Here is a 14,010-nt window from a genome sequence, read left to right on the forward strand (position 1 = left end):
TATTTGTAAAGATTTTTCCTCAAAATAAGACTTGCAACTAAGGATGCTGGGCTTTTGGGCCGCCCGCTGCAAGTGCTTTCCGATTTACCCTGGTGGCTGGTGGAAAACCTCCGTAGAGACAGGCCGGTCATCCGAGACTCGACGCTACCCAGCCTAGTTAATCATTTTTTTTACATAACATATTTATGCATGAATTTTCAATTTCCATTCAGAATCATTAAGTATTTCAAATTGCCAATTGATGTATGGCTGCATATAGTGCTAAAAAGATCAATTAATATGTTACCTTTAGTAACTGAAGCCGAAGATTTGGACCACTAGAAGGGTATTTCCCATGCACATTACCAATGCAGACTGCTAAAGCATCGATTCCTGTCTTATCAATAAATTCTTCTGCCTGAAATGGAAACACCAAAAATAAAAATGATTTTCAGTATGACAGACGTGGATGATCTAAATCCTGCAGAAGTTACATGCCTGCTTAGCTTCTGTAAGTCTAGCTTCATAGTCTTCAACTGTCATGTCATCTTCTGTGCCTGACAACCGACCAAGTTCAGCTTCAACAAGAATGCCTTTATCATGTGCCAATGTCGATATGAATTTTGTGTACGAGATATTCTCTTCAAATGGGAGATGTGAACCATCAACCATCACTGAATTGAATCCCTAAAAGATAACAGATAATTGGAATTTTGGCAACAGATATTAGTTCACTTTAGGAAACAGATTTTAATTAACATTCCAAGTGCATGACACAGCCATATATCAGATGGACTGAGAATATTCATTGATACCTACCAAATCGAGAGCTTCAAGTACCTCAACTTTTGAATTCCCATGATCGAAGTGAACAGTAATCGGCACCTGCCACAATACATAGTGATGTCAACGATATTCTCTTAATTAAGAAGAGAAACAATTTCCAAAATCAAAAAGAAATTAATAATTCTATGATACCAACAAAAAGTAATTAGTGCACGATGACGTACAATATTAAGTCCATTAATAACTGGAAGTAAAACTTTCTATACATGATCCAGAAAAGATTGGCTAACATAGCATGAGTGACTTAACAATGGCAGAAGAAACAAGTATCCAGAAGTTAAGTTTCTGTCAACTTGCAAATCTAGTTATAGTATAGTGATCCTAAGACCTCAATAGGTGATAAATGGAAGCTGAAGTTGTTACTGAGATGTGAATCAGTGTTGAATACGACTATTTCTAAAATATTTATATGTGATCAATAAGAATGTTCCACCAAATCTAAGTGTTGGAATGTGATATAGTACGATGGGAATAGACAAAAGGGTCCAAGAATCAAAGAGTACAGAAATAGAAAACTAATGACTAAATGTAGTTAATCTTTTATTCTGTCAACTTGCACTTTGCATCAGACTTGGTTCATTGCTTGTATCTTTTTGAATTTAAACAAGGAATATGTTGAGATTAAAGGGAAAATATTCCTTGTTAGAACCCCAGGTAGTTTCCCTCTACCTCTATATGTATTATGACAAATATGGAATATTACAAATAAATCCTCTATGCTTGCACATTTACACATGAACCTCTTGCCTATAACACTCCTTTCAAGTTGGTTCCAATTCATTGTAAAAGAACACTTTGTTCAAATATGTTCAACTTTATGTTCTCTTAAAGATTTGGTCAACGAATTTGCTAACTAATAGTTAGCATGATGTTCTAAATTTCTAATAATCAATATCTATATGCTTTATCCCCTTATGAAGGACAAGATTCCAAATGTATGCATCACAACTAGATGATTACAATAAAGCTCCATTAGCTCAGTAGGAGTACATCCTAGCTTGGGTATCAAATTTAAGTCATGAGAGCTCACATGTTGATACGGCCATGATTCTATATTTTGCTTTTGCACTTGACCTTATTGTAATTGTGTGCATTTTACCCTTCCGAAAAATAAAGTTACCTCCTAAGAAAACACGATAACTAGATGTAGAATGTCTATTTGGAGGAGAATATGCTAATTTGCATAAGAGCAATGCATGACCTAAATATAACCTCAATCAAGAAATAACATACCTTTTGTTGAAGTACTTTTCAAGTAATATAGAATCCTCTTAGCTACTACCTATTGACATGGGCTCTCTAGTAACTAATCTCAAATAGTTATTTTTCTTATAAACCTTTTAGCCTTTTGTACTTTTCTAAATCAACATGCAGCCTCCCATGTTTAGGTATTAATTTAACATTTGGATCCATACAAGTTTCTACAGGTCTCTAGCATGCTTAACTCCAAGCATATCCAACACATACTTACATTGTGAGATATTAATAACTTCTTTGGATAAGCAATTCATATACCAAGGAAGTACTGAAGGTGATCCAAATATTTGTTCTAGAAATGCTGATGAAGATAATCATTTAATTTCAAAACTAAAATGGAGTCATCACTAGTGATGAAAATTTTTTAGCTTACACACCAGACCAACCTTCCTATATGAGCAACAAACCTCGAAGGTTAACCTCAAGGCAAAACTAACTCAACTAAAGGGCCAGTTGAGGGGGCTGAATAAGAAGCACTTTGAGCACATCTCGGAGAAAGCTCGTTGGGCAAAGGAAAGTTTGGAGACAACCCAGCATGTCATTCTCTCAGGTGGGGAGCTACCGGCTGGCTATGGGGACTTGAGGAAGCAGCCACATTACTTGGGGAAGCAGAAAAACTATTCTATTAACAAAGAGGGAAGAATGTGCACCTCAGAAATTCGGACCGGTGCACTAGATTTTTTCATGATCTAGTCAAGAGGAACAACAAAAGGAATGTTATTGTCATGCTCACTAAACAAACAAACAGGGGAACAAACAAGTTTAGGGGAGGTGGCTGAAGAATTTGTGGGGTATTTCGATGAGCTGCTGGGTCAAAAGGTGCAATGTATAGATATGGACTGCTTGCAACTGCCTAAACAGTGGCTACATAGCACCCAGGCAGCAAATATTGTTAGGCCAAGTCATGGTGGAGGAAATCAGAGCTGCTCATTTTGATATTGGAGAAGATAAGGCCCCATGCCGGATGGGAATGGAATTTTTCACTTCATGGGAAACAGTTGAAGGGGAGCCTTGGCGCAACGGTAAAGTTGTTACTATGTGACCAAAACGGGGTCGAATCCTGGAAACAGTCTTTTGCAAAAAGCAGGGTAAGGCTATGTACAATGGATCCTTCCCCAGGGCCCCACATGGCGGGAGATTCGTGCACCGGGCTGCTCTTTTTTTTTCATAGGAAACAGTTGGGCCAGATTTTATTGCTGCTGTTCTAAAATTTTTTCAGATCGACAAACTCCTCAAATATTGGAATCATACCTTGATTGCTTTGGTTCCTAAAGCAGATCACGCACCGGGAGTGGCGGACTATCGACCAATTTCCTACTGCAGTGTTTTCTACAAGTTAATCTCCAAAGTCTTGGCTGGGAGCTTAGCTGCGATTATGGGCAGCTTGCTTGATCTAGCGCAAGTGGTGTTTGTGCAGGGGTGATCCATAGGAGACAACATCAGCTTAGGATAGGAACTGCTAAGGAAATATGCCCATAAAAGAATCTCTCCTAAATGTATGATCAAGGTAGACTTACGGAAGACATTTAACACGATGAATTGAGGATTTCTAAAATGTAGATTCACTACATTAACGACTCCCCTAGTACCGGCCCCACAGATATAGATGAAGGTAAATATAAGTACACAGACGTTAAACGCATGATGGGATAAATCTCAGGTCATCAGTTCCTAAGAATCAACCCCTGACCATTACATCAAAGATGTCATGCGCCCACCGTATGCGCTACGCCCTGGGGATCGAATTGAGGTTTTCTAGCATCCGCACTTGATGGTTTTGGTTTTCCTTAACAGTTTCAAAAGTGGATACATGAATGTGTTACAATAGTCTCGTATTCTATAAGTATGGCGAGCTTCATGGTTTCTTTAGCGAGTGGTGGGGCTTAAGGCAAGGTGATCCACTATCACCCCTATTATTTGAATTATGCCTTGAGGTTCTATCGAGGAGGTTGAAGGTGGTTTTTTCACTGCCTTCTTTTCACTTTCATCTCATGTGTAGAGATACCCAGATTACGCACCTAGCGCATGCAGATGACCTGCTGATTGTTGCTAGAGCATATATTACCTCAATCACATTAATAGCGGATTGCTTGAAGGACTTTGGGGATAAAGCAAGGCTGAGAGCTAATCTTTTGAAGTGCAACATGTATATGGCAAGGGTGGATGACACAAAGGGCAAATCTACTTTAGATCACCAATTTTCAGGAGGGCACCTTTCCTTTTCGGTATTTGGGTATTCCTCTTGCTACGGAAAAGTTGTGAATTGCCAATTATGGACCTCTACTTGATGCAATAACGAAGAAGATAAATGCCTGCCCCAAGCACACATTATCCTATACCGGGTGCTTAGAGCTCGTCAGATCAGTCCTACAAGGAGTTGAGTGTTATTGGCTTGCTATACTTTCCATACCTTGTGGAGTTATTGATAAGATATATGACATATGTCGAACATTTGTTTAGTCCTCAAAGCATTCGCCAATTTCCTGGGCCAAGATTTGTCTTCCTAAACAAGGAAGATATGAACTTCGGGATCTATAAGCATGGAATAATGCTCTACTTTGCATGATACTTTGGAACATCCAATGCAAGACGAATTCTTTATGGATGCGATGGGTCCATCACCACTACATCAAAGGAGTTGATTTTTTTTAGCAATGACGCTCGAAACCCTTGGACTCCCCATTGGCTAAGCGACTTATTGACATATGAGACCAAGTGGTTCAGGAGCTAAACGGGCAAGCAACAATGAATATGAGGCTGCTGGAATAGTTTGGTGGGAGAAAAATCGGGCAACAAATGTGTACAATTTCTTTTGGCCAAAGGGGTCGATGACCTCTTGGGCATGGAGGCCAGGAATTCTACCCAAACACCACTTTATTGTTTGGTTGCTTGTTCATGGAAAGCTAACGGCGAATAGACTTCCGTATATACCAGACAAAGGTTGTGCTTTGTGCCACAAGTATGATGAGTCAAATGCACACATCTTTTTTTGAGTGTTCCATTACCAGACTCCTATGGAACAAGGTAAGAAGATGACTAGACATTTGACATAAGGTCAGAACCATGGAGAGCCTACTGTAGGTATTCCAACAACAATATAGAGGCGACTGACGCATCATGAAACCGCGATACTTTGCTGTTTATGATTTATCTTTTATGGGAATGTCGCAATAGACGTTGTTTTGAGAATGATGTACCTGATGTTGATAGGATGCCCCACAAACTACAGACACATGACTACCAATTTGTGGATCTCTATTGATAATATGTCATTTTGACAACCATATATATATTTACCTTTCCCCCCCAAAAAAACAAACCTTGAAGGTTTCTCTATATGAACCATGGTTTAAAATCTCAAGCCATGCCAAAATTTCGATCTAGGATTGAAAAGATCTAGTTTTGGTACCGTATCGTGCCGATATAATTTCAATATTTTTTAAATATAAAATATATTAATTAAAAATAAAAAATTTAATATATATATATATAAAGTCTAATTAAATTATCTCAATATAGCTAGGAGTTGATTAAAATTATTAACCTAAGTTATTTAATTAAACCTAAGTTAAAAAACCTTACCCCTCCACGTTGCCAGTGACCACTAGCCCACGTGAAGAGTCTAGCTATGTTGACTCATCGTCAGGTCCGCAGGACTCGTCCAAACTCATCGTTGGGCCCGCGTGACTAGTTTGAACTCATCATCGGGCCCACGCGACGCATCCGAACTCATTGTTGGGCTCGCGCAATGCGTACAGACTCATTGTCAAGCCTGTGCGACACATCCAGACGCGTCACAACGTGTCGACACCAGAGGCATGCTTGTGTCAATGCCGAGCTACGGGTGGAACGGAATGTTTTGCTTGTATTAGGTGAAACAACTTGAGATTTAAACTATGATATAACCAAGGAGCCAACAAAAAACAACTAATGACTGAAAGAGGCGAACTATAGCAATCTTGGCCGCTAGAGAATGTATAAAGGTAGTCAACATTATAAATTTGTGTACCCTTTGCCATAAGGTAGGCTTTAATTAACAATACCATCTGGTGAGCACTTAACAAAGAAAACCTATTTGCAACTCATGGTGAACTTCCTTGAATGAAGAGACATAAAAATACCTAGTGTCTTTGGAAATGAGAGCATTTATCTTGTTAATCATAGCTTGTTACTACCATGGATCTAAAAGTGTCTTCAAACCTGGGAACTATAAGGGTAAAGAGGAGGCAAATTATTAGGTAGCACTTAATGAACACCTTTACAAGACACAATGGGAATGTCAAAGTTAGATGAAGGGTGCAAGACGGTGACTCTAGAGGGGGTGCTTGAGTGTCTCCATAGTGCAACAATCAAAGGTACACTTGCACGGGGTGCCTCAAGTAGTGGATCACAAGTGGGTGACTAAGGTAGTGGATCAATAACATAAGAAGTGGTCGGTGAATAGAGGGTGGTGGAAGGCTTATAGGTGGAAATGGAAAAGACAATCAGGTAGGAATAGAAATTCAGATAGAATAGTGTAGAGGGAAAGAAAGAAGTGGACTCGAAGACGGTACCATCCTGATTCCTGAGACAAAAGTCTGATGTATATTAGGAGAGTAACATAGATAACCTTTATGTAGATGACTATAACCATCTACAATGCAATTGATGGAAAGTGGAGACAACTTATCACAAGGACACTAGGTGAACCAAGCAAGTCCACCAAAGATCTATAGTGAAAGACAATATATAGCATCTTAAGTAAAGAGAATATTAAAGCAAATTTTCGAGTGTAAAATGAAGGATGATACATGGTTGATGTGATAACTTGTAGTGAGAATAACAACACTCTAGAAAGAATAAGGGACCTACAACTTAGAGTCCAGGTATTTGAATATGATGTTGATTCTTGCATTTTGCTACACTTCTTTGGAAGTGTATAGGGACATGCCATAACTCAATAAAAATGATTGAAAAGAGTGCAACATAAAAGAGGAAAGGATAGAAACAACTGAGGCCTATCTTTCCTAGAAAACACCATGTTGTTTGAGACTAATCATCTATAAAGGTAACAAAATATATAAACTAAGGGGACATTTGGTACATGGATTTGGGAATGGGGAATTGGATTCATTCCCAAACTTTGTATTTTGTTGATGGGAATGAAATCAAGATTTTGAAATGAAACCTACAAACATGGATATTGATAAAACCCACTTCCCACTTGGGTTTTGATGGGAATGAGAATAATAATTAAGTTTTGGACAAAAATACCCTTAATATCACTTTCTCTCTTTGTTCTCTTTCATCGTACTTTATCTCTCCTCATTTTCTCATCACACTTTATCTCTCATCATACCTTCGCTCTCCTTCTCCACTTATCACACTTTCTCTTTCATCGTACTTTCTCTCTCCTCATTCTCTCATTGTATTTTCTCTCTCATCATACTTTCTCTACTATTTTCTCTCTCATCACACACTCTCTCTCCCATCACACACTCTATATTTTTTCTCATCATTCTTTCTCTCTCATCATACTTTCTCTCTCCTCAATCTCTCCCATAACACTCTCTCTCCTGATTTTCTCTCATCACACTTTCCCTCTCTTCATTCTCTCCCATGACACTCTCTCCTTATCTTCTCTCATCACACTTTCCCTCTCTTTATTTTTTCCCATTACACTTTCTCGCTTATCATTCTCTCTCATCATACTTTTTCTCTCCTCAATCTCTCCCATTACACTCACTCTCCTCATTTTCTCTCATCACACTTTCCCTCTCTTCTTTTTTTCCCATCACACTCACTCTCCTCATTTTCTCTCATCACACTTTCCCTCTCTTCTTTTTTTCCCATCACACTTTCTCTCTCATCATACTTTCTCTCTCATGATTCTCTCGTTATATTTTTCTCTCGCATTCAACTTTATCTCATATCTAATTTTTCTTTTATTTTCCTCTAAGGGTAAAAAAGAAAATTTAGGTTTATTCCGATAGTCATGCTCACAACTAACCAAATATTATTTTTAAGAATGATATCCATGCTCATACCCATTTCCATTCCACAATACTATGATTCTCATTCCCATTATAATTTCTATAAGTGAGCCAAACACCACCTAAAAGTATAACTAACTTGACTTGGACTCAAACTATCTCTATGAACTAGAGAAAAGGGTCCAAAAGCATATTTATAAACACTAAAAGGGGACCTAATATGCTTACCTAACTACATGATTCAAATTCAAGAGTTTGAAGATTGGAAATTATATGCATCAAATTTAGGGAGTGAGGAATGACCAAAACAACACTAAATTTGAAGGGGAGATGGTGAAGCCAAGAGAGACATAGATAATGGAGGCACATCCAGCTAGAACAACCCAAGAGACTCATGCCCTAATTCAAATACCCTACCTGTCCTAGAATACTAAAATATATTAGTCATATCAAAGGTTAGAAAAATTCAATGATTTATTAAGTTTCTTGATAGACAATAAATTTATTAGAAACACAACAATATAAATACATAACGAATGTCATAAAGGAAAATGAACAAAAGGTGTCACACAGGCAACCAATAGTACGTTGATGTGACCAGCTAGGAAGAAGCACTAACAATGATTTAGAGCAGGAGAAGACTTGAGTACTCCTTTGTTGGAACAATGATGGGACTGGACTTTATCGACGAGAAAATATCTCGTTGAATGAGAACAGAAATAGATACCAAAAGGGGCTTTGAAATGCCCAAGTAATCCATCAGCACGATCTTGTTCTTATTGTTGGTCTCCTAGAGACATTGATATTTGAGGAATGTAGTGTTGGTGCAATCGGCCTCTAGGTTTCGATGTTTGACAATATACCAACGTCGGGTCGGTTGACTAAAAGTTAATCCAAACAGGATTTGATGTTTGGAAGAGAGAAGTCTAGTCAAGACTAGATGACTAATAAGAGTAAGTCCTAATCGAAGGTTAGGCAGGTGAGAAGTCTACAAAGTGACTAATCTTAATTGAAGGTTAGACAAGGGTAAGTCCAAGAGGTTAGGAAGGTGAGAAGTCTACTAGTGAGTAGTCCTAATTGAAAGTTAGGCAAGTGGAAGTTCTGGTGAGTGAAGTCAAGTCCTAGTGAGTGAAACTAGGTGGTGGAAGTCCTAGTGAGTGAAGCCAGATCCTAGTGAGTAAAGCTAAGTGGCGGAAGTCCTGGTGAGTAAAGCCAGATAATGGAAGTTCTAGTAAGTGAAACTAGGCAACCCTAGGGGGAGGTAACCCTAGGTAATGAGAAGTTTTGGAGGAGTAAACTCCGTATGACTAACTGGTTTCTGTCAACCACGCACGGTCAACTAGACCAGCGAATTCTTAATACTGCTAACACTGTTTTACTTTATGATTTTATATCTATTGTACTAACTCAGTATTGCAGGTAAGTCTTAGTAGATTAGATTGATTAGACACTAAGCAGGACCAGATAAATCCTAACAGGTCTGGAGGACCAGATGTTTGGTAGATAAGTGGAGGTAAGTACTGGAGGAGAAATCTAATGAGAACACATTCCCCGTTGAGGGAACAGTAGGCGCTAGTCAACTTAGATCCATTTTAAAAGTCTAAGTTGAGACCATGATTAGATTTTAGTCTCGATAAAGATAGGATCTAATTCATAAATTTATTTTATTCATGTACTAACTGTTTTACAAGTATCTTTGGTATTTGGGATAACATGTTTTGCAGAAGCTAAAATGCAAGTTAGCCTAGGATGAACAGTGTTTGAGGCACCTCTGAGCTGCAGGGAGGCGCCTCGGAGCTGAATGAAGGTGCCCTGGATAGGGCGAAGGCACCCTCGCAGGGATAAAGTTTGAAGATAAGGTTTTGCTGCAAGAAGGCTCCTCGGAGGTGCCTCGGAGCACTTTGGGGGTGCCTCAGAGCTAATAAAGGCGCCCTTGTATGGATAAAGACCGCAGTCTTCAAATTAGATAAGTGCCATTGGAGGTGTCCTGAAGCTTTAGAGACGCCTCCAACATTGTTTAAAAGGAGGTTAGCAGTAGCATTTAGAACACACATCTTTTACACAATTCCTTGATTGTCCGGCTGCTCCGACCTCTTATTACTGTTGTACTGCGACACTGCTACACCCGACTACTGCAAACGGACCAACTCCAACACCCGAGCTAATCAATTATCCGTTTTCATGTTGGTATCATTTTCTTAAGTCATTTAAAAATTCCTACATAAAAGAAGTGTAGGTTGTTACACTTCTTGCTTATTCATTCATTATTTGATTACGATTGATTAATGAATTATTCATCGGAAAGGTCCAAAGGACCCAGGTCTTGGAGTAGGAGTCATCGAAGGCTCCGAATCAAGTAAAACCACACGCGTTTTGTTTTTATTCTTTCTTACTTAATTGTATTTCTCTTCGCACTCAGTTTTAAAAATCCGAAAAAAACAAGTTTTAAAATTCATGTGATTCACTTCCTCTCACGTACCTACGATCCTACATATAGAAGGCTCTTAGCAAGGCCAATTGGAGTAAAAATAGGCTAAAATTATGACTATGGAAGGCCAAATAAGAATGGACTGAAACACCAATACTTTGGCCTTAAAATAAACTTTCGGGTTCAATAGGAAAATTGGGTACTTCCAAGGATTAACCTAGAGATCCATCTAAGGATGGAATCTTGACTAGATCTGCTGAAGCAGATTAGGTGATGGAATAGCGGATATAGGAGCCGCACTAAGCTTCACTAATGGAGAAAATCTACAATAGTGGCTATGGAAATGGTTAAGAACATGATGCTGCTTGGTTCTTGTGATTTGGGAATCAAGTTGAGAGAGAAGACAACAAAGAGCCGAGTAGATACGAACACGAATACGAATGCAAGCAGAGCAAACATCAATGAAAATGTGAAGAGACTAACAAGACTCATGTGAATGCCAGCGTTACTCAATGAGGCAACATGATGCACAAAATAGACGAGAAGAGACATGCAACCAAAGAAGATGAGTGCACAAAGAAGAATGTAGGATAGATGGCCATAAAATGATGCATATGAACATAAGATCCAAGATAAGCATAGGAGATGAATCTGATAGCATGTTGAGATTAAGGGGAAATATTCCTAATTAAAAGGAATCTTTAGAAACCCTACAAAAAGATATATATGCATTTATAATCCTTACAACTCTTTAGAAGACTATGAGGTGCATTAGCATATTTTTTATAATAATCATTAAACTTGTTTATAGTATCAACATATGTCTCTCTTCTACAAAATTATCAATTTGGTCTATAGTAGGCAAAAGGACCAAATCAATAGTCTAACGAGTTTTAACTTAAAAAAATACTATAAACGGATGCATACATGTAGATTTGTAGATGTCTTGCTAGAATCGTTATCAACGATTTTACATTTATTTTTACCTTTTTATTTTGAGTCCCTAAGATAGTGTGATAGTTGTAGATTTGAACCATAGTGAAAAGAAGGATAGTCGAGAACCGAGCACTCTTTGGGAGGCTCAAGTAAAGGAATCTTTAGAAGGTTCAAAAGAATGCCATCAAAGCACTCTTGAAATGCTTTAAGTGAAAGATTATTAGAACCTTTACAAGGTTCATGTAATGGATCCTTAGGGGCTCATTAGAAGGCTTAACTTGAGGATTGTTAAAGGTCTCTTGAAAATATTCAAGTAAAATATTGTGAGAGGATGTTTAAGCGACCCAGTAAATTAGTGGTTTCCAAGGAAGATTCAACAAGGTTGTTAAGGGTTCTATAGGTGTTATGGTTAAAGGATCATCAATGTTGGGATAAAGGTTTTGATGACGCGTTAAGGGTGCGTTTGGTTCGGGGTTATCCTTGATAACCTTGGTTATCCATCCAAGGTTACCAACGAAAACCTTGTTTGGTTTAGGTAATCGATGATTCCCGAGTAATGTTCCATGCCCAACACGTCAGCAAAAGGAGCATGCAACCTGGAATCAGAAAACCTCGGAAAACTGAGGTTTTTTTTTTATTCCGGGGTTAACGAAATTTTTTTATCAAAAATACCCTCGAATAAAAGAAAAATATGATAAAAAAGAAAAATGTAAAGAAAAAAATAAAAAAAATATAATAAAATAAAATAAAAAACTTAAAAAAAATAGAAAAACATTAAAAAAATTTAAAATAGAAAAAACATAAAAAAATAAGAAAAAAAATAAAAAATAGAAAAAAAACGTAAATTTTTTTTTTAAAAAAATTAAAAACGTAATTTTTTTTTTTAAAAAAATTAAAAACGTAAAAAATAATAAAAAAAATATAAAAAATTTAAAAAATATATAAAAAATGGAAAATAGAAAAAAAATATATAAAATAAATAAATAAATAAAAACCATAAAAAACATAAAAAAACTTTAAAATTTTTTAACAAAATAAAAAATGAAAAAAATAAAAAAACAAAAAAAAATAAAAAAATAAAAAAAACACATAAAAATAAAGAAAAATGTGAAAAAGAAAAAATAAAAAAACGTAGAGTTTAAATAATAATAATAATAATAATAATATATGGTTAGTTTTATAACTAAGGGTAATATAGTAAAATATTAAACTAGGTTATTTATTAAAATCTTCAAACAAACAAGTTTTTGTTGTATTACCTAGGTTGAACCAAACAACATTTGGTTATATTTTATTCCCCATAACCTTGGTTATGTGATTACTTGATAATCACATAACCAAGGTTATACATGATAACTTGAACCAAACACACCCTAGGGTTTTTGATGAAAGATGGTTTTCATTGTACTCCCTTCCAACTAAGAGTTAAGGTTTTGAGGGTCTTTTGATTTCAAAAGAAAACAAATTGACAAGAGGCTCTTTAAGGGTTAAATATCAAGGGGCTTACTTAAGGCATTATTGGAGGTCTCTTTAAAAGTCTAAGTCAGAGGATTTTTCTCCGGTCAAGACATTAAGAGAGTTAATTGAAGTCAAACTATTGGGGACATCTCCTAAAATTTTGGTGTTATCAGGAGTCTTTTGAGGTTAAGTTATAAAATATATCTTTTTACAATTAAGTCATCAACAGATCAATCTAATTATTAGAAGCATCTTTTACCATTATCTCAATCAAGAATTTTTTTTAGGTTAGGTCTTGTACTTCAATTATGAAATTTCAATAAGGTGAAAGCTTTAGGTGTCTTTTTGGTCAGGTAGAAGAATAATTATCCTGTGAAATTTCCCAAGACTAAGATTATTTTCAATACTTTGGCCTTTATAACAAACATCCTCTACTTAAATAAATAAAAATAACTTGTATTCCGGTAGAATTTTTGGTCACAGACCATTAATGAATCGAAGGGTCGACCTAGGTTCTTTGCTAATATCACAACCATGGTTTAAAATCTCAAGTCATATCGAAGTTTCTATTTATGATTGGAACGATACAATTTCGGTACCGTATTGTGTCAATATGGTTTTGATATTTTTAATATAAAATATATTAATTAAAAATAAAAAAAACAATCTAAATACAAAAAAAAAATTAATATGGGATTAATGTGATAGTTCTATTAGGGTTTGATTAAACATGTTTAGATTTTCTTATTTATAGATAGGAGTTGATTGAAATTATTAACCTAACTTTTTCTTCTTCTACATCCCACCCGCATGCGCACGATGTCTCCTTCACGCACTCGTGGGCATCCCCACAAAGGTCATGGTGGCCTTTGCAACTTGCATGCCCGCAAGCGCCCGAGTATCCCCGTTGTGACCCACAAAGGTCGTGGTGGCCTCCCCGACCCTACGGAAATCACCGCCGGATCGCGACGCTTCCATAACTCCACAGATTTCACTGTGAGATCACAGTGCCTCTATGACCCCACGGTGGCGAACCGAGTAGGTGTCGGTCCCGAGCAACTCGTAGAATAAGAAATTTTGCCCATTTCGCTTAGTATGGAACGAAATTTTAAATCATATTCACAACTTATGTGG

The 14,010-nt window shown here is 36.9% G+C and overlaps 1 protein-coding gene across 3 annotated transcripts in view; it reads right to left on the minus strand.

The window, feature by feature from the left end:
- The window catches only part of LOC122001977, a 110,218-nt gene that overhangs the window by 2,055 nt on the left and 94,153 nt on the right, over positions 1-14,010 (minus strand). For all 3 annotated transcript variants that reach the window (XM_042556976.1, XM_042556977.1, XM_042556975.1), the window contains exons 38-40: positions 799-864; positions 478-666; positions 287-397 (exon numbers count right to left, since the gene is read on the minus strand). In XM_042556976.1, the coding sequence (XP_042412910.1) occupies positions 287-397; positions 478-666; positions 799-864 (366 nt within the window). The remainder of the gene's footprint in view (positions 1-286; positions 398-477; positions 667-798; positions 865-14,010) is intronic.

Source organism: Zingiber officinale, chromosome 7A, assembly GCF_018446385.1.
Source record: "Zingiber officinale cultivar Zhangliang chromosome 7A, Zo_v1.1, whole genome shotgun sequence".
In the NCBI taxonomy this organism is placed as follows: domain Eukaryota; kingdom Viridiplantae; phylum Streptophyta; class Magnoliopsida; order Zingiberales; family Zingiberaceae; genus Zingiber; species Zingiber officinale.